The following is a 27,198-nucleotide window of genomic DNA, read 5'->3' on the forward strand; positions in this document are numbered from 1 at the left end:
TTCTTGTCTTTTGATTTATTTATGGGGTGGGTTACATTGTTTTTCTAATGTTGAACTATCCCTACATACCTGCTATGAATCCTACTTAGTTATGGTGAATTATTTATTTGATATGTTGTTGAGTTCTATTGGCTAGAATATTGTTGAGTATTGTTGCATGTATGTTCGTGAGGGATATTAGTCTGTAATTTTCTTTTTTTGAGGTGTGTCTACCTAGTCTCGGTATCAGGGATATAGTGGCCTCATAGAATGTGTTTGGGAGTATTCCACCCTTTCCTATGCTGTGAAATACCTTTACTAGTAGTGGTGCTAACTCTTTCCAGACAGTTTGGTAGAATTCTCCAGTGAAGCTCTCAGAGCCAGGGCTTTATTTAGTTAGGAGTTTTGCAGGTGTACTATGGGCACCCAATGCTGTTGGTTATAAGACTTGGGAGGCACCACTTATTCTTGCACTCCTGTTGTGTGTGGCTAGGTGGAGTGGGTGGAGCCACCAGTTCTCAGGCCCCTGATCTGGGTAGGTGAGTACTCTGCTTAATAGACCCCTGTGTCCTTTGGCATACACTCATCACAGCGTTTTAGCTTTGTTTTTTTGGAAATTCCTTATCTTACTTCAATAAAAGGTGCTCCACTATTATCTTTTATACCCCCTATCACAGACCTCTAGTCATTTCTTTATCCAATGACCTCTGGTTTCTTTTATTTGAGAATGACATAAAAAACTAAAATTAGGCTTTTGGTGTGCTCATTGCTATTGGAGTATCATTGGATAGAGGCAGAACCAGGAAATATATACGTGTTTAAACTAACAAAAAAAAAAAAAAACAGTTGCTGTAGAGCTGATCCCAACTAATAACCACTCTGTAGGGCAGAATAGAATTGCCCCATAGGCTGTCAAGACTGTAATTGTTATGGAAGCAGAAAACCATGTCTTTTACCTGTGGAGCAGATGGTGGTTTCAAACTGTTGATCTTTCTGTTAACAGCTGAACACTCAGCCACTGTGCCATCAGAACTCCTTTATATCTGTGCCTACTAACTCACAAGTAAACAAACAAAAAACACACACCTGTTACAGTACAGTTAATTCTGACTCACAGCAAATAATCACTTCTATATGTAACCTTATGAATATATATTAAGCTATAAATGAGTTCATACTTTTATCTACAAATCTAATCCTTTATCACATGGATCCCTACAGCCTCTTTTCTTGCTTCTCTCAAACCTCCCACTACAACAAGAAAGCTGATTCCATCATCCACCATTCATTTACTTAATTATTCATTTCATATATTTATATCTCCTTGGAAACACTGGTGATGTAGTGGTTAAGTGCTATGGCTGTTAGCCAAAGGGTCAGCAATTCAAATCCGCCAGGTGCTCCTTGGAAACTCTACGGAGCAGTTCTACTCTATCCTATAGGGTCATTATGAGTCGGAATCAACTTGACAGCACTGGTTTTGATTTTTTTTGGTTATATGTCCTTATCAGAATTGTTAGTTTGTACAGTCATGAGAATTGTTGTTGTTAGGTGCCATCAAGATGGTTCCGACTCATAGCAACCCTTTGCACAACAGAACAGAACACTCCCTGGTCCTCCGCCATCCTTACAATCGTTATGCTTGAGCTCATCATTGTAGCCACTGTGTCAATCCACCTCACTGAGTGTCTTCCTCTTTTCCTCTGACCCTGTACTTTCCCAAGCATGATGTCCTTCTCCTGCAGCTGATCCAAAATGACAACATGTCCAAAGTATGCAAGACGCAATCTCACCATCCTTGCTTCTAAGGAGCATTCTGATTGCAATTCTTCCAAGACAGATTTGTTCATTCTTTTGGCAGTCCATAGTATAGTCAATATTCTTCACCAACACCACAATTCAAAGGCATCAACTCTTCTTTGGTTTTCCTTATTCATTGTCCAGCATTCACATGCATATGATGCAATTGAAAATACCATGGCTTGGGTTAGGATCACCGTAGCCTTCAAGGTGACATCTTCAGTTTTTAACACTTTAAAGAGGTCTTTTGCAGCAGATTTGCCCAATGCAATGCATCGTTTGATTTCTTGACTGCTGCTTTTGCGCGTGTTGATTGTGGATCCAAATAAAATGAAATCTTTGACAACTTCAATCTTTTCCCTGTTTATCATGATGTTGCTTATTGGTCCAGTTGTGAGGAGTTTTGTTTTCTTCATGTTGAAGTGCAATCCATACTGACGACTGTGGTCTTTGATCTTCACTAGTAAGTGCTTCAAGTCCTCTTCACTTTCAGCAAGCAGGGTAGTGTCATCTGCATAATGCCAGTTATTAATGAGTCTTCCTCCAATCCTGATGCCCCGTTCTTCTTCACATAGTCCTGCTTCTCAGATTATTTGTTCAGCATACAGATTGAAAAGGTACAGTGAAAGGATACAACCCTGACACACAACTTTCCTGCCTTTAAACCAATCAGTAGCCCCTTGTTCTGTCTGAATAACTGCCTGTTAATCTATGTAAAGGTTCCTCACTAGCACAATTAAGTGTTCTGGAATTCCTATGATTAGCATAGACGAATGCCTTTGCATAGTCAATAAAACACAGGTAAACATCCTTCAGTTTGTCGTTGTCATAATCATGAGAATATACTCTGTCATCTAGAGTACAGTACTTATATTTATACTTTTATACTTAAACTTTTATACTTAAACTTTTATACTTAGTTCAACAACTTTCAAGCCCACCCTCTTCAGTAAGATTGTTTCATATATGTATAATACATTTACTTTTTTGGGGAAGGGCATATTCTGCACTCCACTCTGTGATCTCCTAACTCCCTAAGGAATCTTCCAAATGTGCACAAACTAAAAGGCACTCTCTTTGTACTGTAATGTTCTCTGATTTTTGACTAATGTATAGTGCCATTATTTCCAATGCTACCGGAATAAAAATACCACAAGTGGATGACAGTAAAGAACAGGATTTTATGTTGTCACTTTGGGATGCTAGAAGTCAGAATTCATGACATGGGCATGGCTAGGCTGGCTCTCTGTGAGGGTTCTAAGGGGAAATCTGTGTCTTTTTCAATTTTTGTAGCCCTGGGGATTTCTTGGTCTTACTTGTCATTTTGGATGTTTATTCAAATGGTCCCTGTCTTCCTCCAATGTGTTTATCTCCCTGTTTGTGTTCCCTTTTATAAGATGCCAGTCAGAAAAAATTCAGTTTAGGACCCAATCTACTCCCAGTATGACCTCATTAACATAACAAAGGAAAACTCTCTTTCCAAAGAGGACCACATTAATAGGTACCAAACTAAAAAACCTCTTGCCTTGAGTCAATTTCAACTCATAGCAACCCTATAGGACAGAGTAGAACTGACAGAGTAGAACTGCCCCATAGGGCTTCCAAGGAGTGGCTGGTGGATTCGAACTGCTGACCTTTTGGTTAGGAGCCAGGCTCTTATCTACTGCACCACCAGGGCTACTTAACAGGTATAGGGATTAGAATTTCAACCTATCTTTTTTGGGAACACAATTCAATCCATAACAGAAATGAACCGACCATTACAGAACCTTGCATAATAGTTTCACTGCCCTTAAAGTCCCCTGTGCTTTAGCTATAGAACATTTCCTCTCTCTTCCCAATCCCTGCTTGTTGTTGTTGTTGTTAGGTGCCATTGAGTCGGCTCCGACTCATAGTGACCCTATGCACAACAGAAACACTGCCCGGTCCTGTGCCATCCTTACAATCATTGTTACGCTTGAGCCCACTGTTGCAGCCACTGTGTCAATTCACCTCATTAAGGGTCTTCCTCTTTTCCACTGACCCTGTACTTTGCCAACCATGATGTCCTTCTCCAGAGACTGATCCCTGTACGAAGTATGTAAGATGCAGTCTCGCCATTCTTGCTTCTAAGGAGCATTCTAGTTGTACTTCTTCCAAGACAGATTTATTCATTCTTCTGGCAGTCCATGGTATATTCAATATTCTTCACCAACACCACAATTCAAAGGCATCAATTCTTCTTCAGTCTTACTTATTCATTGTCCAGCTTTCACATCCATATGATGCAGTTGAAAATATCATGGCTTGGGTCAGGCGCACCTTAGTCTTCAAGGTGACATCTTTGCTCTTCAACTCTTTAAAGAGGTCCTTTGCAGCAGATTTACCCAATGCAATGAGTCTTTTGATTTTTCGACTGCTGCTTCCATGGCAGTTGATTGTGGATCCAAGTGAAATGAAATCCTTGACAACTTCAATCTTTTCTCTGTTTATCATGATGTTGCTCATTGGTCCAGTTGTCAGGATTTTTGTCTTCTTTATGTTGAGGTGCAATCCATACTCAAGCTTGTGGTCTTTGATCTTCATTAATAAGTGTTTCAAGTCCTCTTCACTTTCAGCAAGCAAGGTTGTGTCATTTGCATAACGCAGGCTGTTAAAAAGTCCTTCTCCAATCCTGATGTCCTGTTCTTCGTATAGTCCAGCCTGTCGGTTTTTTTGCTCAGCATGAAGTTTGAATAGGTATGGTGAAAGAATACAACCCTGGTGCACACCTTTCCTGTCTTTAAACCAATCAGTATCCCCTTGTTCTGTCTGAACAACTGCCTCTTGATCTATGTAAATGTTCCTCATGAGCACAATTAATTTTTCTGGAATTCCTATTCTTCCCAATGTTATCCATAATTTGTTATGATCCACACAGTCGAATGCCTTTGCCTAGTCAATAAAACACAGGTAAACATCCTTCTGGTATTCTCTGATTTCATTCAGGATCCATCTGACATCAACAATGATATTCCTGCTTCCACATCCTTTTCTGAAACCGGCCTGAATTTCTGGCAGTTCCCTGTCGATATACTGCTGCAGCCATTCTTGAATGATCTTCAGCAAAATTTTGCTTGCATGTGATATTAATGATATTGTTCTATAATTTCCACATTCAGTTGGATCACCTTTCTTGGGAATAGGCATAAATATGGATCTCTTCCAGTCAGGTGGCCAGGAAGCTGTCTTCCACATTTCCTGGCATAGACGAGTGAGCACCTCCATGGCTGCATCCATTTGTTGAAACATCTCAGTTGATATTCCATGAATTCCTGAAGCCTTGTTTTTCAATGATGCCTACAGAGCAGTTTGGACTTCTTCCTTCAGTACCATCAGTTCCTGATCATATGCCACCTCTTGAAATGGTTGAACATGGATTAATTCTTTTTGGTATAATGACTCTCTGTATTCCTTCCATCTTCTTTTGATATTTGCTGCGTCGTTTAATATTTTCCCCATAGAACTTTTCACTATTGCAGCTCAAGGCTTGAATTTTTTCTTCAGTTGTTTCAGCCTGAGAAACACCGAGCATGTTCCTCCCTTTTGGTTTTCCATCTCCAGCTCTTCACACATGTCATTGTAATACTTTGTCTTCTCGAGGTGCTCTTTGAAATCTTCTGTTCAGTTCTTTTACTTCATTATTTCTTCCTTTTGCTTTAGCCAGTCGACGTTCAAGAGCAACTTTCAGAGTCTCCTCCAAGATCCATCTTGGTCTTTTCTTTCTTTCCTGCCTTTTCAATGACCTCTTGCTTTCTTCATGTATGATGTCCTTTATGTCATTCTACAACTCATCCGGTCTTTGGTCACCAGTGTTCAATGAGTCAAATCTATTCTTCAGATGGTCTCTAAATTCATGTTGGATATACTCAAGGTCATATTTTGGTTCTTGTGGACTTGCTCTGATTTTCTTCAGTTTCAGCTTCAACTTGCATATGAGCAATTCATTGTCTGTTCCACAGTCGGCCCCTGGCCTTGTTCTGACTGATGATATTGAGCTTTTCCATCGTCTCTTTCCACAGAAATAGTCAATTTGGTTTCTGTGTGTTCCATCTGGCGAGGTCCATGTGTATAGTTGCCGTTTATGTTGATGAAAGAAGGTATTTGTGATGAAGAAGTCTTTGGTCTTGCAAAATTCTATCATTGAATCTCCAGCATTGTTTCTAACACCAAGGCCATATTTCCAACTACTGATCCTTCTTCTTTCTTTCCAACTTTTGCATTTCAATTGTCAGTAATTACCAATGCATCTTGATTACATGTTCAGTCAATTTCAGACTGCAGCAGCTGATAAAAATCTTCTATTTCTTCATCATTGGCCCTAGTGGTTGGTGCGTAAATTTGAATAATAGTCATATTAACTGGTCTTCCTATCACTGACAGCATTGTGTTTCAGGATAGATATTGAAATGTTCTTTTTGACGATGAATGCAACACCACTCCTCTTCAAGTTGTCATTCCCAGCATAGTAGACTATATGATTGTCCAATTCAAAATGGCCAGTACCAGTCCATTTCAGTTCACTAATGCCTAGGATATAGATGTTTATGCATTCCATTTCATTTTTGATGATATCTGATTTTCCAAGATTCGTACCTCGTACATTCCAGGTTCCAATTATTAATCTATCTTTGCATTTTTTCTTCTCATTTTGAGTCATGCCCCATCAGCAAATGAAGGTCCCGAAAGCTTTACTCCATCCATGTCATTAAGGTCGACTCTAGTTTGAGGAGGCAGCTCTTCCCCAGTCATCTTTTGAGTGCCTTCCAACCTGGGGGGCTCATCTTCCAGCATTATATCAGACAATGTTCCACTGCTATTCATAAGGTTTTCACTGGCTAATACTTTTCAGAAGTAGACTGCTGGGTCCTTCTTCCTCATCTGTCTTAGTCTGGAAGCTCAGCTGAAACCTGTCCTCTGTGAGTGACCCTGCTGGTATCTGAATACCAGTGGCATAGCTTCCAGCATCACAGCAACACACAAGCCCCCACAGTATGACAAACTGACAGACTCGTGGGGGCAATCCCTGCTATCACTGATCTTTTTAACATCTCTATAGTTTTGCCTTCTCTGTAGTATTGTATAACCAGAATCATATGGTATGTAGCCTTTTTGACTTTTGACTTTGCAGTTAAGGTTCATCCATGTCTCTTTTTGGCTTGATAGCTTATCTCTTTTTCTCACTGAATAATATGCCATCGTATGGATATAACAGGGCATTTTGGGTGTTTCCCGGTTTTGTTGAATATAAATAAAGCTACTATAAACATTCACAGGGGGTTTTTGTATAGACATGAGTTTTCCAATCGATTTGGTAAATACTTGAGACTGTATTTATGGATTATATGGTCAGACTATATTTGGATTTGTAAGAAAGCACCATACTGTCTTCCAAAGTGGCTTTATCGTTTTACAATGTCATCAGTAATAATGACAGTATGAAATTTCCTGTTGCTCCACAACTTTGCCACAATTGGTATTGACAGTTTTTACATTTTAGCCGTTTTATTCTGTATGTAGTGGTATCTCATTGTTGTTTTAATTTGCAATTGCCTAATGACAATGACTCTGAAATTACTTAAAGACAATAATGGTGGAGGTCTTTTCATATGCCTACCTGTCAACTGTATATCATCCTCTTCGTGAAGTACCCAGATCATTTGGTCATTTTTTAAATGACTTGTTTTTTGTTTTCTTATTGTTAAATTTTAATGTTCATTGTATATTTTGGATAAATATCTTTTAGAAGATATGAAAACTATTTTACAAATCTCTCTCTGCAGTCTGTGGCTTTTGCATAGCAGAAGATAATAAATATTTATCTTATTAAAATCTAACTTATATTTTTCTTCAATATATCCTGATTTTGGTGTGGCATTGCGCAGTTAGGACTATGATACGTTCTAAGTAAATTTTTGTAAAAATTCTTGTTTACTGATGGAGCAGAAGAGCAGTGGGATGCAGACCTCAAATTCTCATAAACAGACCAGACTTAATGGTCTGACTGAAACTAGTGTGACCCAGGAGGTCATGGTACCCAGACCTTCTGTTGGCCCAAGACTGGAACCATACCTAAAGCCAACTCTTCAGACAGGTATTGGACCGGACTATGGAATAAAATATGATACTGTTGAGGACTGAGCTTCTCGCCTCAAGTGGACACAGGAGACGATGTGGCCAGCTCCTGTCTGGAGGGGAGATGAGAAGGCAGAAGGGAACAGAAGCAGGCTGAATGGACACAGGGAATACAGGGTAGAGAGAAAAGGAGAGAGCTGTCTCATTAGGGGGAGTGCAACTAGGAATACACATCAAAAAAAAAATTTTTTTTTCAAGGTGTATACAAATTTTTGTATGAGAGATTGACTTGATTTGTAAACTTTCACTTAAAGCACAATAAAGAAAAAATGTCAAGGTCATGACAGACAAGGAGACATGACAACTAAATGCATGAGACCCTGGACTGGATCCTGGAACAGGAAATGGACTTTAATGGAAAAACTGGGGAAATCCAAATATGATCTCTAGTTTAGTTAATAGTGTTGTAATGATGTTAACTTCCTGGTTTTGATCATTGTACCATGATTATGGAGCATGTTAATATTCCAGGAAATTGGGTAAAAGGGTATATGGGAACTCTCTTATTATTTTACAACTTTTAGGTAAGCCTAAAGTTTTTTTTTTTTTTTTTTTTAAAGTTACTTCAAAATTAAAAGTTAAAAAAATTCTTTGATTAGGTGGTTTTTGTTTTTTTTTTCATACAGATGCATAATTTTTCTAGTGCTATATGTGGAAAAAACTATCCTTTCTTAATTGAAATTTTTTTGCTCCATTGGCAAATATCAGCTGACATATGTGTTGGTCTCTTTCTGAGCTCTCTCTTTTTGTTCATTGATTGATGTGTGTATTCTTTAAAGATATGACACTATTTTAACAAAGTTTTTATTATCAGTTTATGGCCTTAGCAGTTCTGCTCCAGGTAAGCAGGTCTCAGCTGTGACTCTTTGGATTTGCTTGTCTGTCATGTTTTTGTGATGGCAATTTGTCCTGCAACCTCAGTTATCTGATGAGTAGAAGAAAAGTCATCAATTTTTGTTCAGTTGTCTAGTTTGTCCAGTTGTTTTTTCTCTTATTCTTTTATTTTTTTGTGGTAAGAATGGGATTTCCAAGGTTTTTATAAGCAAAGCTGAAACCAGAAGTTTTTTTTTTACTGTTGCTGTTGTTAAAATTACAAGCTTATTCTAAAATTTATATAGAAAGCCAAAAACTTAGAATAATCAAAATAACTTTGATAAAGAACATAATTGGAGAACATGTAATATTTGATTTAAAGATTTAAATTAAAATTAAAGACTAAAAGATTTCATACATATTAGCAGATAGTCAGAAATAATTGAGAGGCTGCTGGAAATTTTTCATTTATGTTGAACAATCTTGATATCAATATTTTATACAATAAATTATTAAGCTATTATATATTATAAAATAGATTAATTATGACAGTATGGTAATGCTAAAAGAATAGACAAATAGATCAAGTGACAGAATTGAGAGTCCAAATATACAGCTACACATGTATGAACTTTTAGCCCAGGTTCCGAGACAAGGCAATGGCAAAACATTGTTTTTTCAATACATGGTGTTAGCAAAATCTGAAACTTCTATAAACAAAATCTGAACTTCAGTATATACAATATATATATTACATTATGTAAAAATAAAATAAAAATAAAAAAATTCTAGATCTTCTATCTAAACATGAAATCTAAACTTTACGATTTTCAGCATCTGGTGAATGGATATATATACGCAGTGAAAATACTACATACCAAAAAGAAAGAAACTAATGATATACACCTATACTTCACTTATCGACATGTTTAGTTTCCAGAGACCAGGTCTCCACTTTTGCATTTCTTCTTACTTGTTATGGTCTTACAAAGCAAACTTGCTTTGTTTCATTTTGTAGTAAATTAAACAATCATTTAATTTTCATTTTGTGGTGGTATGCTAGAATCTGGTTGAAAAAAAAGAAGGTAGACCATTCCATGAAAGCACAATACTAAAAAATAAGTCAGTGCATTAGGATACTCACATGTATGGACAGTAAGAAAAAGTATTTTTATCACAATCTTAGAAAATACTTAGACCTCTTTACATTAGCCTAGATTCTCAGACTAGGCTGAAAACCAAGAAACCAAAATCAAATCCACTTACACTGTGACTTGTGAAACTCACCTATACCATCCCAAGACAATCAATTTGTTAATGATACATTAAAGCTGGTGGTCTCATTATTAGAATTAGGTTTAAACACATATTTTACAATTCTCAAATATCTCTAAAAGTCATTTTATTGCATATGGGAGAGGGAGTGAAAGAGGTAATGGAAATATCAAGACAGTATTACGGGTTTGGTAATAAAGGAAAACTAAGACATAAATCTATCATTTCCAAGATAATCTATAGAGAATCAATATAGTTCACCATTCTAGATTCTGAGTTTGTCATTTTCTTCATGTCAATGGGAAAGACCATTTTTGTATCAACTGAAAGGATCTGAACACAAACACAAACTGTATTAGGCAATTTAATTTGCATTTGCAAGCTGTAGTTTTCCTTTTCAATTAAAATTGGCAGAAATAGGGAAATCTTCAGTAGATTTTTTAGGAAATATTACTAAAGGAAAAAATGTAAGGTAAATATCATCTCTTCTCACTCTGAAACTTAGCTAATTTTTTTCTAACAAATACAAAATCGATGCAACCTCATTTCAAAGAACGAAGATAATGTTTCTGCAAAATTGTCTTAAACCTAATGTCGCATATTTCACCTACATTTTATTTATATGTTCAAGGAAGATTTTAATATTGTTTTTAATTTTATAACATGTTCTTCCTGGTGACACTGAAGAAGGAACTTCAGAAATATTTAATTAAGATGTTTTGTTTTAGTTATTTCAAATAAAATAAATTGTTTATTTGCCCATGCTGTTTTTTGTTTGTTTGTTTTAAAGTAAGTATTTATTTATACCAACCTCTATTTTTGGGATTGAATTCATAATCTACCTTGACTTGATTTGAGAAACAGTGAAGATTATTAATTTAACTAAAATTCAGTTAAATAGGTGAAACAATAAGCATTTTGTAAGAAATAAAGTAGTTAAGCTCTGGTTTTTAGGCTGATTTTAAAAAGATGCATTCATTATACATAAGTATGTCTAACTGATGTATTGAAATGAGGTGTTTAGAAAGAATTTATGTAGAGAAGGGTAGAGATTTTTCATTCAGGTTGTCTTCCACGAAAACAGTTTAATATAAGCATATTCATTTATTTGAAGGAAAGACCATCCTCTGGACCATGATATTGAAGGCTTGTTTCACTTGCTGATTCCTTAGTGTATATATGAAGGGATTCAAGAGGGGAGCCACTGAGGTATTGAGCACAGCTACTCCTTTGCTTAATGTCAGCCTTTCCCTTGCAGAAGGCTTAATGTACATGAAGACGCAACTGCCATAAGAGAGGGAGACAACAATCATGTGGGAGGAACAAGTGGAAAAGGCTTTTTTCCTTTGACTCGTGGAAGGAATTCTCAGAATTGTCCTGATGATATACGTGTAGGAGAGAATAACTAGTGTCAAGGTGACCATGAGTGTTACCACAGCTAAAAAAAAAGCCATGAGTTCTAGAAAGTGAGTGTTTGTGCAAGAAAGCTGCAGAATTGGAGAAGAGTCACAGATAAAATGATCAATTACATTGGAGGCACAGAAATCCAGCTGCAGCAGCAGGATTATTGGCGGAAAGATGATCAGGAATCCCGCAAACCAAGAGCTAAAGACAAGCAGGATACAGACTCTGCGGCTCATGATGGTGGTGTAATGCAAAGGTTTGCAGATGGCCACATAGCGGTCATAGGACATGGCGGCCAGGAGGTAAAACTCTGTCACCCCCAAAAGGATGACAAAAAATAGCTGAGCCACACAGCCACTATAGGAGATGGCTCTGTCCCCGGTTAAAAAGGTGACTAGGAATCTGGGAATGCAAACAGACGTGAATGATATTTCCAGGAAGGAGAAATTCCGAAGGAAGAAATACATGGGAGTCTGGAGATGGGGATCTGAAAGGGTGAGGGTGATAACGATCAGGTTCCCACTCACACTTAGCATGTAGGTGACAAGAAGAAATACGAAAAGCACAACCTGCTCCCGTGGGTCATTTGTCAATCCTAGTAGAATAAACTCTGTTACTTCTGTGTAATTTCTCATATTTTCTTTCTTTTTTATGGTATTTTTCTGCCTTTATCTGCAAAATAAAAATAAGAAAGTTATGGCACCAGTAGGAAAGCTAAAAAAGAAAAAAAAATTGCTTTCAAACAAAAGTGAATAAATAATTTTTAAATACACTTGTTACCTTATATAATACATTAGTGCTATATTTCCTTTAGTATGTTTTTTTTTATATGTATTTCATTTTAAGTCTCTGTCTTTTTAATGTTTCAGTAGGTTTCCTTAAAAGAAGAAAAAAATATTACAATCTCAGCAGTTAAAATCTTTTCCGGTCGTACAAATCTGAGAATTCACTCCAGGGTACATCAACACACTTTGAAATTTACAATTTGCTTTCCTATTCATTTGTTTTTCTATTTTTTCTATCTTGAATTTTAATTCCAATTTTGTTCTGAGACATTTTAGTTTTAATTAATACCATGTTTTAATAGTGTCTTGTAAGATGGGAATGTATGCATGTTGAGTATACTTTTATTCACTGCCTACTTATCATTAATCTACTCTCTGGTACATAAAGTCATACTTTTATTTAGCCCCTCATTTGATTTTTGTGAACCACAAGTGTTCTTAGTAATCCTATCTCTAGACTAATGCAGCACTTCTCTACAATATTGAGTATAGTTTTCTTGAGGGGTGAAACAATGAGAAAAGCTCAACAACCAAGATAAGTTTTGAATGAGGCAAAGTTTAGTTTTTTGTTTCTTTTTATTCCCCTTTTTTTTTTTTTTTTGCTTCTGATGTCATCTGTAATGTCTAGATAGCTTCCTGAGTCTGTAATCTCTTATTTATTTCCTAGGTCAGAGCTTTCTTATGAAATAATGTTTTATTTATTAGCCAATTAATTCATTATGTGAATGAATTTACCAATTCACCTTTACCTACAAAATTCCTAGGAGAGTTGCATTCCCACTTCCTATCATCTCTTCTCTTTGTGATCATAAGCTATTTGGCTTTTTGTCTTCTGCCTTTATATGATCAATGCGAACATTCACTATGCATAAAATTCACACTGTGCAAAAGTAAATGCATAAAGTGTATTGGGTCAGTGTCAAAATACATCAACTAAATTCTTTTGACTCTTGTAGAGTAATGATTCTATTGTTTCCCGATATCGATTATATTACAAATGATTATTCTGAGATATCTAGCAAGAATACACACACAGAAAAATGTAGTCCATCAATCACAGCATCTTCAGGCTGTTTTAAACAAAATTATTGCATGGATGTACTGAAAAGCAGTTTTTAACTTTTGTTTCATTCACACATTTCATAATAGTCAGGTAACTTAATTTCATTTATATATAATGCCATGCACAATTTAGGTGATGAATAAAGCATAGACGTACACTATAGAAACAAATAATATATTCTTGAAAGCAGTTAATCAGAAAAGTACTTAAATATGACTAGTTTAGTCAGTGTCATCTTTAATGGCTCATTTAATTTGCTTAAAAGTAAAGGCTGTGAGATTTTTAAAAACCATTTCAATCTGTTCTGCCTCTGTCATCTTTTATCTGTAAAAAAAAAATTCAAAATATTTATAAACAAGAAAATTCCAAGATCTCCTCTACAATGTTCACAAAAACATTCATATCAACCCATTTCTATATACCTACCCAAATTTCTCCAAGGATATAAGATCCTGGAATATCGTATTGCCACATAATGAAATACTTAAATAAATTATAGTTGAAATGAAGGATATTACAATGTTTTCCAAGCTTAATGGACAACATCATATGATTTTCTGTGCAGAAGAAATGTTATTCAAGTTAGCCACTATTTTATCTTCTCCATTGACAATGGTCTCAGGGCAATTATTTGAATGAATAAACAAAATGCACCATGGAGATTGGTGTTCTCAAGACACCAAGGGCTAAAGAATATCCAAATTAACACATAATTTACAATAGGATGTTTAGGTGATAGTGGCCTGAAATCAGACAGAATAAAATATAGAGAAATTTAGATATTCATAATATAACTTCACAAGGAGAAGCCATATAAGAATGCAATAATAGACACTGGCAGTCTCTAAATGGCAACAGATCTTAACAAGTGTGTTTTTCTCTAATCTTAGGGAAAATACAAAGAATTCATTGTGATATTCTAGACTGGTGCCAAAGTCACAATTACATTACATCATAAAAGATGTCAGGATATTCTGTAAAATTTTACACCTTTCCACTGAGTGGTAACACAGGAAATCTGATCATAATTAGATGCTACCGTTTTTAAGTTCACTAGTTATTTTTGAATGTTTATTATGCATTCATTCAACCTTAGATTCTGGGAATACAGGGACAATAACACTAGCTGTTCAAATAATTTTCACATTACATTGAAGAGTGTGAAAATTCTGTATTATTATCAAAATCTTTGAATCCCTTCCCCATGTTCAATGCTCTGATTTGAAAAGTGATCTACAATTTCTCCTTTATACCAGTTATTTTGAAACTTATATTTATTTGTTATTTAATCTGGGAGATCCCTGAGACATACTTAAAAAAAAAAAAAAACCTTTGCCGTCCAGTTGATTCTGACTTATAGTGACCTTATAGGGCAGAAAAGAACTCCCCTCAAAGGGTTTCCAAGGAGCGGCTGGGTGCATTCGAACTGCCAAACTTTTTGGTAGCAGCCGAGCTCATGAGACATGTAAGAAGTTTAAATTAAATGAAAATCAGGACTATTTAATGTTCTTAAAATGCTAGATGCTTCATAAACCAAGATTTGAAAAAAATAATTTTTCCTTTTTTTGGAATACATAAAATTATTCAGGGTAAAAGATTAAACAATCAAAATGCATACTGAAGAACGAGACAGCTAAAGCATAACATCTATTTTAAACTAAAAGTATATGATATTATTGTATCAATGATCAAAGTCATTACCTTGAATCAATATCATGCTTAATTAAGAACATTGTCACAATATAATGATTATCTGTAGGTTAAAAATATTTAAAACTGTAATTTGAGAAAACATGTTTTTAATAAAGAAAAATGGAAAATTTCCTTGATGTATCCACTTTTAAAAATTATTGTGGAAAATATATGTATATATTTATATTTATTTTGGTATATACATATAGGAGCCCTGGTTGCACAGTGGTTAAGAGCTCGACTGATGACCAAAAGATTGGCAGTTAAATTCACCAGCTGCTCCTTGGAAACCCTGTGAGGCAGCACTACTCTGTCCTATAGGGCCCCTATGAGTTGGACTCACTCGAAGGCAACGGGGGTTTTCTGGTATATATATATATGTACCTCTTTCTCTTTCTTGGGTTTTTCTCTTTCTATATATAGATATAACAAAATGATTTTTAAGTGTGCACTTTAGTGTCATTAATTATAGTCACAATATTGTGGAAACATCACCACTATTTCCAAACACTTTTCTCTCCCCAAATAGAAATTCTGAACCAATTAAACAATAAATCCTCATACACTGTACCTAATAATTTCTAATCTTCTTTCTGTCTCTATACATTTGCTTATTCTCAATATTGGTCCTTCTGTGTCTGGCTTATTACAGTTTTTATAGTGTTTTCCATATTCATCCATATTGCAACATGTATCAGAACATCATTCCTTTCATGGCAGAATAATATTCCACTTTGTTTATGTGCCATGTTTTGTTTACGCATTTATCTGTTGAAGGACACTTGTTGTTTTCAACTTTTCATTACAGTTAATAATGTTGCTATAAATATTAGTCCACAAGTATCTGTTCAATTCCTGGCTTTGAATTATTTTGAGTATATACAAAGGAGTGGAGTTGCTGGGTCTGATATAGTGCCAGAAAATGATCCCCTCAGGTTGGAAGGCACTCAGAATACAACTGGGGAGGAGCTGCCTTCTCGAAGTACGGTTGACCTTAATGACATGGTTGGAGTCAAGTTTTTCAGACCTTTATTTGCTGATCTGGAACAACTTAAAATGAGGAGATACAGCTGCAAACATCCATTAATAATTAGAATGTGGAATGTATGACGTATGAATCTATATGAAATGCATAAACATAGATATCCTAGGCATTAGTGAGCTGAAATGTATTGACCATTTTGAATCGGGCATCATATGGTTTGCCAGGATGGGAATGACAAATTGAAAAGGAATGACATTGTATTCATTGTCAAAAAAAAAAATTAATATCTATCCTGAAGTACAACACTGTCAGTGACAGAACAATATCCATATGCCTACAAGGAAGACTAGTTAATATGACTATTATTCAAATTTACTTGCCAACCACTGAGGCCAAAGATGAAGAAATTGAATATTTTTACCAACTTTTGCAGTCTGAAATTAATAAAACATGCAATCAGTATGCACTGATAATTGCTGGCAATTGGAATGTAAAAGTTGGAAACACAGAAGAAGGATTGGTAGTTGGAAAATTTGCCCTTGGTGACAGAAACAACACCAGAGATAGCATTATAGAATTTTGCAATACCAACGACTTCTTCACTGTGAAAACCTTTTTTCGGCAACTAAAATGGCATCTATGCACATGGACCTCACCAGATGGAATACACAGGAATCAAATTGACTACATTTGTGGAAAAAGACAATGGAAAAGCTCAGTATCATTAGCCAACTGTGGAACAGATCATCAATTGCTCACATGCAAGTTCAAATTGAAACTGAAGAAAATTATAAGTCCACGAGAGCCAAAGTACAACCTTGATTATCTCCCACCTGAATTTAGAGACCATCTCAAGAACAGATTTGACGCACTGAACAAAAATGACTAAAGACCAGATGAGTTGTGGAATGACATCAAGGATATCATACATGAAAAAAGCAAGAGGTCATTAAAAAGACCGGAAAGAAAAAAAAGCCCAAAATAGATGTCAGAAGAGACTCTGAAACTTGCTCTTGAACATAGAGTAGCTAAAGTGAAAGGAAGAAATGATGAAGTAAAAGAGCAGAACAGAAGATTTCTAAGAGTCTCTAGAAGACAAAGGAAAGTATTATAATGAAAAGCACGGAGACCTGAAGTTAGAAAACCCAAAGGGAAGAACATGCTCGGCTTCTCTTAAGCTGAAAGAACTGATGAAAAAATTCAAGCATCAAGTTGCAATTTTGAAAAAATTTTATGCGCAAAATATTGAATATTCACACAGAAAACATCTAAAGAAGATGGAAGGAATACACAGAGTTAGTGTACCAGAAAGAATTGGTGGATGTTCAACCATTTCAGGAATATGATCAAAATCCAATGATATTGAAAGAAGAAGCCCAAGCTGCACTAAGGGATTGGCAAAAAGCAAGGCTCCAGGAATTGATGGCATACCGATTGAGATGTTTCAACAAATAGATGCAATGCTGTAGATGCTCACTCTTCTATGACAAGAAGTTTGGAAGACAGCTTCTTGGCCATCCAACTTGGCCAACTCCCTTTTATATATAGATGCTATTGAATGCCCTAATTTCCCAAAGAAACTCTCCCCAGCTTTTGCTTCTGGGCCTTAAGGAATGTATTGTCACATTTTGACCACTCTTTTTTTGCCCCAGGCATCTGCAGTTTGTTAGTTCAACTTGCTTGCAGTGTTTTTAAGCCACATCCTCCATTTTTCTGGCTTGAATTCTGAGTTAGGTGAAATAGAGACAAGTGCCTGTGTCAGTCATTCAGGTATTCTCCAGAGGTGAGAGTAGACACACATAATAATTTACAGATCGGGTGTGTTCTGTTCCTTCCAGAGCTAGGGACCAAGATCTACCCTGGGTACATGGACTGCCACTGCTTTAGAGATAATGCTGAGTTGGGATATGTATGCCATGAGCAAGTAGGAAAGCAAGAAAGGTGTTCAACCACTTGGAAGTCATGTTTTTCTTGACTCAACATTTGATTGCCTTAAAATTTTGACTGATTTCCAGAATTCTGACATGGTTGGTTCTGCCAGTTTCTGATTGTTTTGTGATATTTCTGTGGGTGGATGCAAGCTTGGAGCTGCCTAATATTCCATCTTCTATCATACATGCTTTTAAAAAGACAATATAATGAGGTGTAAGATTTTTTTTTTTTTTAGGATGACTGATATTTTAATCAAAAACCTGACATAGAACTTTATACTTTGAATTTTTCTTTGCATTTTGATCTCCAGCAGGAGTGAGACCTCAGTCTTTTGTGGGTACGTAGAGTTTTATTTCAAGAATCAAAGTAGTCTTGAGATGTGTACAACTCAAACCAGCTAATTCTATGAAACAACCTGTATTAGATTTCTAGGGCTGCTGTAAAAAAGTACTGCAATCTGGGTGGCTGAAAACAACAGAAATTAATTTTTTCACAGTCTTGGAAGCTAGAAGTCTGAAATCAAGGTGTCACTGGATTTGGCAGTGGTTTAGAGATTGGCTGCTAACCAAAAAGCAGGCAGTTCAAATCCACCATTCTCACCCTAGATACCCTATGGGGCAGTTCTACTCTGTCCTATAGGGTAGCTATGAGTCGGAAACCATTTGATGGCAGTGGCAATGGGCTTTTTTTTTTTTTGGAGGTCCTGAGTAAGAATCTCTTTCCTGCTTCGTCTAGCTTCTGGTGGTTGCTGGCAATCCTTGGCATTCTTTGGCAAGTAGATACATCACTGCATACTCTGCCTCTATCTTTACAGAGCCTTCTCCTCTGTGTGTCTGGGTTTCTATGACCAAATTTCCCTTTTCTTATAAGGACATCAGTCATATTTAAGTCCTCTTCATTATGACCTTATCTTAACTTGAGTAAAGTTACAAAGGTCCTTTTCCAAGAAATGCCATATTCCTGGGTTCCAGGTGGACATGAATATTTTGAGTGCCAACTATATGAAAGTCATTTTTCCAGGCATGGAACCCTGGTGGTGCAGTCATTAAGCACTCAGCTGTAACTGAAAGGTCAGTGGTTTGAACCTACCAGCTGCTCCCCGAAAGAAAGATGTAGCAGCCTGCTTCGACAAAGATTACAGCCTTAGAAATCCTATGGGGTAGCTCTACTGTGTCCTATCAGGGTGGCTGTGAGTTGGAATCGACTCGATGGCAATGGGTATATTCAACACAATACAATACACAAAACAAATAATTCTAATAACAATTTTAAACAATAACATGTATTTCAGTTGCACATAACATTTCATGTGCTTTCAAAAATTTCAGCAGCTGGAAAAACACTTAATAGACTATAGATAAATGGAAATTTGGTGAAGGGTAAGACAATACACAATACTGTGGAAGCCAGCACAAACTGTACAAGGCAAGGTCATGGTAGCTCCATAGACACATCCAAACTCTCTGAGGGACCGAATTGCCGGGCTGAGGGCTGTGGTGACCATGATCTCAGGGAATATCTAGCTCAATTGGCATAACATATTTTGTAATGAATATGTTCTACATTCTACTTTGGTGAGTAGCATCCGGGGTCTTAAAAGCCTGTGAGAGGCCATATAGGATACTCCACTGGTCTCATCCCTTTGGGAGCAAGGAAGAACGAAGAAAATTAAAAATACAAGGGAAAGATTAGTGCAAAGAACTAAGGGACTGCATGTACCAAGGCCTCCACCAAACTGAGTCCAGGACAACTAGATGGTGCCCGGCTACCACCACTGACTGCTCTGACAGGGCTCACAGTAGAGGGTCCCAGACAGAGCTGAAGAAAAATGTAGAACAAAATTCTAGCTCAAAAAGAAAGACCAGACTTGCCGGCCTGACAGGGACTGGAGAAGCCCTGAGAGTATGGCTCTTGGACACCCTTTCAGCTCAGTAATGAGGTCACTCCTGAGGTTTACCCTTCAGCCAAAGATTGAACAGGCCAGTGGAACAAAACAAGACTAAGGGGGTGCACCAGCCCTGGGGCAGGAACTTGAAAGCAGGAGGGAATAGGAAAGCTGGTAATAGGGAACCCAGGATTGAGAAGGGAGAGTATTGACATGTCTTGGGGTTGTAAATCAATGTCATAGAACAACGTGTATGCAGTTCGATGCGAAACTAGTTCTGTAAACTTCCAATTAAAGTACAATAAAAAAATTATTTTTCAGCAGGACTTGCTTTTATATCAATATTTTCAATAATGGATTGCAACAAAATACGTAAGAATTGACAGAATAGAAATAATGAAATCTGTTAAATTAATATTGAATTAGTTTGAATTAAGAAGTAATTAAATCTTTCAAAACTGGACCATCGAAGATTGAATACTACCTTAAACCTATTGTATACCATACCAGTCTACTAATTATAAGGCCCATTTTTATGAGTTGGCAGCACTTGGCCTCAACTTGGCAGCACCTAACAAAAACAGCAATAATATATGCTAGTGTTCTGGCTTTTTTTTTTTTTTTTTTAGTTGACTTTGAAATTCACGCCTGGGACCCTATTTCTTTTACCAAAGTGATTGAAGTAATACTGTTTATTGCATGGTTATCTTCTATGCACCGTAAGGAAATGAAATAAAAGGATATTTTGCATTGTCTTCATTTCACAAAACTGATAAATAAAAATTACTAAATTGTATATATGCAAACCTATAAAAAGTGGTCAAAAATGAAATGAAAAAATGATGGATAAAATTCATCTACAATATATTAATAAAACCATTTTTTGCTGGTTTATATCTCATGGATTTGATTTTATCTTCAATAGTAAACAAAGTAATGTTCTTTAGGGCTTGCCAAGGGCTTGCCAAATATAGTGTATTTTATAATATTTTCCATTAGCCTGGCTCTGTTTCTCACACAATTCTGACTTGAAAGATACAAAGTGATATTAATTCAGTGGGTAGAAATAGAAACAAACAAACAAAAATGTAACAGGAGATTTTAACTATGTGTAGGGGTTAGATAAAATGATTTAAATATTCTGAGTCCCGAAGAAAGAAATACTCAGAATTTCCAAAAGGATTTTCTTATTCAATAAAATGGAAGTTCAAGAAACAACAATTTCAGGTATATGGAAATTAAAAGCATAAGTAATTGAGTATTTATAGATATATTTTATAATCTTACCTCTATATTTGTACATGTTGGAAAGTAAGCATAACTAAAAAAGACAGAATAGATTGTTGTTAGATACCATTAGGCCTCAGATTTCTAAAACCTTTTATTTTGCAATGGTTTAAGAACAGTGCCAAGAGTTTCTGTATACCTTTCACACAGCTTCTCTTAATTGCAAAATTTTAAATGTAACCATAGTACAGTTATCAAATCTAATAAATTAACTATGGATTTTATTTGGATTTCACTAATTTTTCTATTAGTGTCTTCCACCTGTATAAAGATAAAATTCCAAATCCTGAATTGCTTTTGGATACCATGTTCATTAGTTTTCTCCAATTTGTAGAAGTTCCTAAGTATTTGCTTGTCATTCCTGATCTCCCCCTCTTTAAAGACTGTTGTTGTTGTCGCTAGGTGCCCTCGAGTCAGTTCCGACTTAGCGATTCTGTGTGCAACAGAAAAAAATACTGCCCCATCCTACACCATCCTCAGGATCATTGCTATGTTTGAGCCAATTGTTACAGCCACCACGTCAATTCACCTTGTTAAGGGTCTTCCTCTTTTTTAATGACCTCTACCCTACCTAGCATGATGGCCTTCTCCAGGAACCTGTCACTCCTGATAACATGTCCAATGTTCGTGAGATGAAGTCTCACCACCCTCGCTTCCAAGGAGCACTCTGGCTGTACTTCTTCAGCGACAGGCCTGATCCTTCTTCTGGCAGTCCATGGTGTATTCAATAGTCCTCACCAATTCTTCTTCAGTCTTCCTTATTCATTTGCCAGATTTTGAATGCACATGAGGTGATTGAAAATACCATGGCTTAGGTCAGGTACACTTTGGTGCTCAAAGTGACATCTTGGATTGTGAATAATTTAAGGAGGTCTTTTGGAGCAGATTTTACCAATGCAATGTGTCATTTGATGTCTTGACCTCTGCTTCCATGGGCATTGATTGTGGATCCTAGTAAAATGAAATCTTTGACAACTTCCTGTCTTTGCTCCATTTATCATGATGTTGCTTATTGGTCCAGTTGTGAGGATTTTTGTTTTCTTTATACCAAAGGCTGTAGCCTTTGATCTTCATTAGTAAGTGCTTCAAGTCCTCTTCACTTTCAGCAAGCAAGGTTGCGTCATCTGCATATTGCAGGTTGTTAATGAGTCTTCATCCAATCCTGATGCCCCGTTCTTCTTCCTATAGTCCACGTTCTCAGATTATTTGCTCCGCATACAGGCTGAGAAAGTATGGTGAAAGCATAGAATTCTAATGCTCACCTTTCCTGATTTTAAACCACGCAGTGTTCTGTTCAAATGCGTACCTTTTGTTCTATGAACGGTTTCCACATGAACACAATTAAGTGTTCTGAAATTCCCATTCTTTGCAATCTCATCCATAATTGTTATGATCCACATAGTCGAATGCCTTTGCGTAGTCAATAAAACACAGATAAACATCTTTCTGTTGTTCTGTGCTTTCAGCCAAGATCCATCTGACATCAGCAATTTCATGTCCTTTTCTGAATCAATCTTGAACTTCTGGCAGTTCCCTGTTCATGTACTGCTACAACTGCTTTTGAATGATCTTCAGCAAAATTTTACTTCTGTGTGATATTAATGCTATCGTTTGATAATTTCCACATCCAGTTGGATCACCTTTCTTTGGAATGGGCACGAATATGGATCTCTCCCAGCTGGTTGACCAAATTTCTTGGCATAAATAAGAAAGCACTTCCAGGGCTGTGCCTGTTTGTTAAAACATCTCTATTGGTATTCTGCTAATTCCTGGAGCCTTGTTTTTCACCAATGCCTTCAGTGCAGCTTGGACCGCTTCCTCCAATACCATCAGTTCTTTATCATATGCTACCTCCTGAAATGGTTGATTATTGACCAATTCTTTTTGTTGCAGTGACTCTGTGTATTTTTTCAATCTTCTTTGATGTTTCCTGTGTTGGTCCATATTTTTCTCATAGAATCCTTCAAAATTGCAACTAGAGGCTTGAATTTTTTTTCTTTAGTTCTCTCAGCTTGAGAAAGAAAACACCAAAATAGACGTCAGAAGGGACTCTGAAACTTGTTCTTGAAAGTAGAGTAGCTAAAGTGAATTGAAGAAATGGTTAAGTAAAAAAAAAAAAAATTCAAAAAGGTGGCTGGAAAAGACAATGTAATGTATAATAAGAAATGTTGAAGAGTGTTACTCAGTTATTTTGCAGAGTGCTTCACAGCTTTATTTGTCTAATGTTGTCTCCCAGTTAGAAATAGGTTGTACATTTTGTGGCGTCCCTGGGTGGTTCAAGTGGTTAACAAGCGTGGTTGCTAACAGAAAGGTTGGAGGTTCCAGTTCACCCAGAGGTGTCTCAGAAGAAAGACCTAACAATCTACTTCTGAAAAATCAGCCATTGAAAATCTCATGCAGCACAGTTCTACTGTGATACACAAGGGGTTGTCATGAGCCAGATTCGACCTGACAGCAACTGGGTTGCTACATTTTTGTGAAGAGTACCACAGAGTTGTTATACTCTTTTCAGTACATTCCGTCAGGGTGCATATGATGTCGATATGTCTTGTATCTGGTAATGCTTATCTTGATAACTTAGTTAATGGGTGTCTGGTAGATTTCTCTTTTGTAGAGTTAAAATTTTCACTTTGATATTATTAAATATATAGGGAAGAGACTTTAACGCTATGCAAACATCCTCTTTCTTAAGCTTTCGTCTCCTTATTTTAGCATTCTTCAGTGGATCTTGTCTGCAGCAAATATTATTGTGGTGTTTGGATGATTTTATATTTCTCTCATTTCTCCTACATTTAACAGTTGTCAATCTTCTTTAAGAAAGAGTTGTCCCTTTTCCACCTTTTATTTGTATATTCCATCATTTATTTCTAGTAACATGCACTAAGGAATATTAATTTTATTCTTTGATTATAGGCCAATATTGCATTATTTATTTTGCTGTCAAGATTTTTCAGCTTTGGCCATTGGGAGCTTTTGCAGGTCGGTTCCTGAGATTTTCAACATGGTCCTACATTTTTAAAAAATTTTTTAAAGTCTTCTTAAGGTCTGCCAGAGGACATAAATGGGAAATCTATGTGTGCCCACAAATTCTGTACACACACACACATATGCATTTATGTATCAATTTCTCTCTCTCTCTTTCTGTATATATATAATATATATAGCATAAAAATGATGCTTCTGATTCCAACCCTGCACCCAGAGTTTACTCTAGTATTCCCTCTTTGCTTATTTGTAATTCCATTCCTCAGTAGGGAGCGGCCTTGTGTTCATGATCAAAACATATTCACTTATTTGATCAAACACAGTAAGATGTAGAGTAATTTCAAAATTGCTAAACCATATAGCTATGAGAAGCAAATTTACCACCCATAGTACAATGCTTTTCAATACTTTCATCCTTCAGTCTAAGAATTTCCTGTCAAAACATTGTTGTCCAAAATTCATCAGGTCAGTGTTTTTCTTGCTATGCCCTTCAGTGTTGACTATGGAATGAATTTGTAAAACTGTCATACTCATTTGTCACAGCCTGCATTTCATCTTGAGTTCCACCCACATCCTGATTGGTTTTTTAAAATTTGCGTTCAGTAAAAGACACTATGGGTCTTTTACCATTGTAGTGTGCTGAAAACTACAGTCACATATCCACTCCCAAGGCACCCAATACAACAGTTGCATCATTGCTTAAATTTCATTTTTCAGGGACTCATGCAGTGGCTGAAGACAGAATAAAAAAGATAAGGAGCTAATCAATTTAATAAATATACTAAGAGGAGATGCTATGTAAATGTGGGACCTTACAGGAGACGGCAGGGAAACTTACCTGTCTTTAATTTGCCACTATGCTTGGAAACTCTATGGGGCAGTTCTACTCTGTCATACAGGGTCGCTACAAGTTGGAATCGACTCAACGGCACTGGGTTTATGCTTTTAGTAGTGTGTGTGTGTGTGTGTGTGTGTGTGTGTGTGTGTAGGAGGGCAGGAGTGGGTGGGATGGGTGTTCTGATAATTAATAGTCACATATTCATAAGCTGACCTGTAGTAAAATGTCCATTTCAAATTTACATCTCACTGGAAAAATGAAAAAACACAAGATTAGTAATTGTTTTAGGACTGACTTTCATAGATAGAGTTCTATGCTCCTGGCAGAAATCTCCTAAGGCTGCAAACCCTAAAGACAGAATTACAAAGAAATAAAACCTCACAGGATATGGTTGTTCTAGAAAGAAAGATCCCTGAAAATCCACTGGCACCTAGACATTTTTACCAGCTTCGGCTGTTAAATCAGTAACCATATTTCCAACGAATAATAAGGATCAACCACCACAGGCCCTTTTATACCTGTTATCTCTGGATAATATAGTGTATAGTGAGACAAATTCATAAAGATATTCTTTTTTACACTTCTTTTATTATTTACTGAGTTCCTTTTTCAAAATTTTACATATGTCTTTTTATTCCCCCATAAAACGGACTACCATCGAGTCAATTCTGAATCATAGTGACTGTATGGGACAGAGAAGAACTTCCCCATACGGTTTCCAAGGAGCACCTGGTGGATTCAAACTGCCAAACTTTTGGTTAGCAGTCATAGCTCTTAACCATTATACCACCAGGGTTTCCTGTCTTTGTAACAGTGTAAAAAAAAAAAAGCAAATAGTAATTCACAGATGGTACAACAGACTGAAATATTGCCCGCTCCTATATCACCCTCAAGATGGCAGATATGTTTGAGTCCATTTCTATGGCTATTGTGTCAATCCTTCTAACCAAGTGTCTCTCTCACTCTCTTTGGTCCTCTAATTCACCAAACATGACGTCTTCTTCTAGTTATTGACACCTCTTGATGACATGTCCAATGCAAGCAACACAGAGAATGTTCTGTTGTGATCCATGAGGTTTTCACTGGCTAATTTTTGAAAGTAAATCACCAGGCCTTTCTTTCTAGTCTGTCTTAGTCTAGAAGCTCTACTGAAACCTGTCTACCATGGTGACCCAACTGGTATTTGAAATACTGGTGGCATAGCTTCCAGCATCATAGCAACCACCACAGTACAATGAACTGACACATGGTGGTAGATGATTAATTTACTACTGTGTTGTTGTTAGGTGCTGTCGAGTCAGATCTGACACATAGCCACCCTATGTACAATAGAACAAAACACTGCCTGGTCTTGCACCATGCCCACAATCGTTGTTATGCTTGAGCCCAGTTTTGCAGCCACTGTGTCAACGGATGTTTGTAGCTGTTTCTTCTTATTTTGAAACCTGCTGCATCAGCAAATGAAGGTCCCAAAAGCTTGACTCTATCCACATCATTAAGGTCAACTCGGAAACTCCATGGGGCAGTTCTACTCTGTCCTGTGGGGTTGCTATGAGTTGGAATCGACTCGACAGCACTGGGTTTTGTACTTTGAGGAGGCAGCTCTTCCCCAATCATCTTTTGAGCGCCTTCCAGCCTGGGGGGGTCATCTGCCAACACTGTATCAGACAAAATTCCACTGCTATTCATGAGGTTTTCACTGGCTAATTCTTTTCAGAAGTAGACTGCCAGGTCCTTCTTCCTAGTCTTAGTCTGGAAGCTCAGCTGAAACCTATCTGGCATGGGTGGCCCTGCTGGTGTCTGAATACCAGTGACATGGCTTCCAGAATCACAACAACATGCAATATAAATCTCCGTGGTTATTTTTTTATTACCACTCTAGGCATGCGTCCTTCTTTCTTCTGGAAGTATGCTACCACAGGGCTTCATCATTCCAAGATTTAAAAGACCCATTTCGATAGCAGTATCTCCCATTTCCATGACCAACTACATTGCCTTTTCTTTTCCTCAGCTTAAAAACAGTGTATTTCAAAGATACTTGTTTTTGTTTCACATTTTATTCTATCAGGGGAAGTAGTCAGGAGGCTGATAAGTGAGAGAATATAATATTTGTCCTTTTGTGTCTGATTTACTTCATGCAGCAGAATGTTTTCAGTATTCTCACGTTATGGCATGTATCAGGACTCCATTTCTGTAAGCTGAGTAATTATTTCCTTTGTGTGTATACATCAAATTTTGTTATCCATTCAACTGTTGAGGAAATCCTGGTGGCTGCTAACCAAGAGGTCGGCAGTTCGAATCTGCCAGGCGCTCCTTGGAAAC

At 36.7% G+C, this 27,198-nt stretch overlaps 2 protein-coding genes across 2 annotated transcripts in view; one reads left to right on the plus strand and one right to left on the minus strand.

Annotated features, from left to right (window-relative positions):
• LOC126075564 (olfactory receptor 6C1-like) overlaps positions 1–27,198 on the plus strand; it is a 79,050-nt gene that overhangs the window by 26,843 nt on the left and 25,009 nt on the right. The gene's annotated exons all lie outside the window — the stretch shown is intronic.
• On the minus strand, positions 11,121–12,059 carry LOC126075545 (olfactory receptor 6C75-like). The gene has a single exon (XM_049883387.1). It carries the CDS (start codon positions 12,057–12,059, stop codon positions 11,121–11,123), a length of 939 nt encoding a protein of 312 aa, XP_049739344.1.

This window comes from Elephas maximus, chromosome 4 (genome assembly GCF_024166365.1).
Source record: "Elephas maximus indicus isolate mEleMax1 chromosome 4, mEleMax1 primary haplotype, whole genome shotgun sequence".
Taxonomy (NCBI): domain Eukaryota; kingdom Metazoa; phylum Chordata; class Mammalia; order Proboscidea; family Elephantidae; genus Elephas; species Elephas maximus.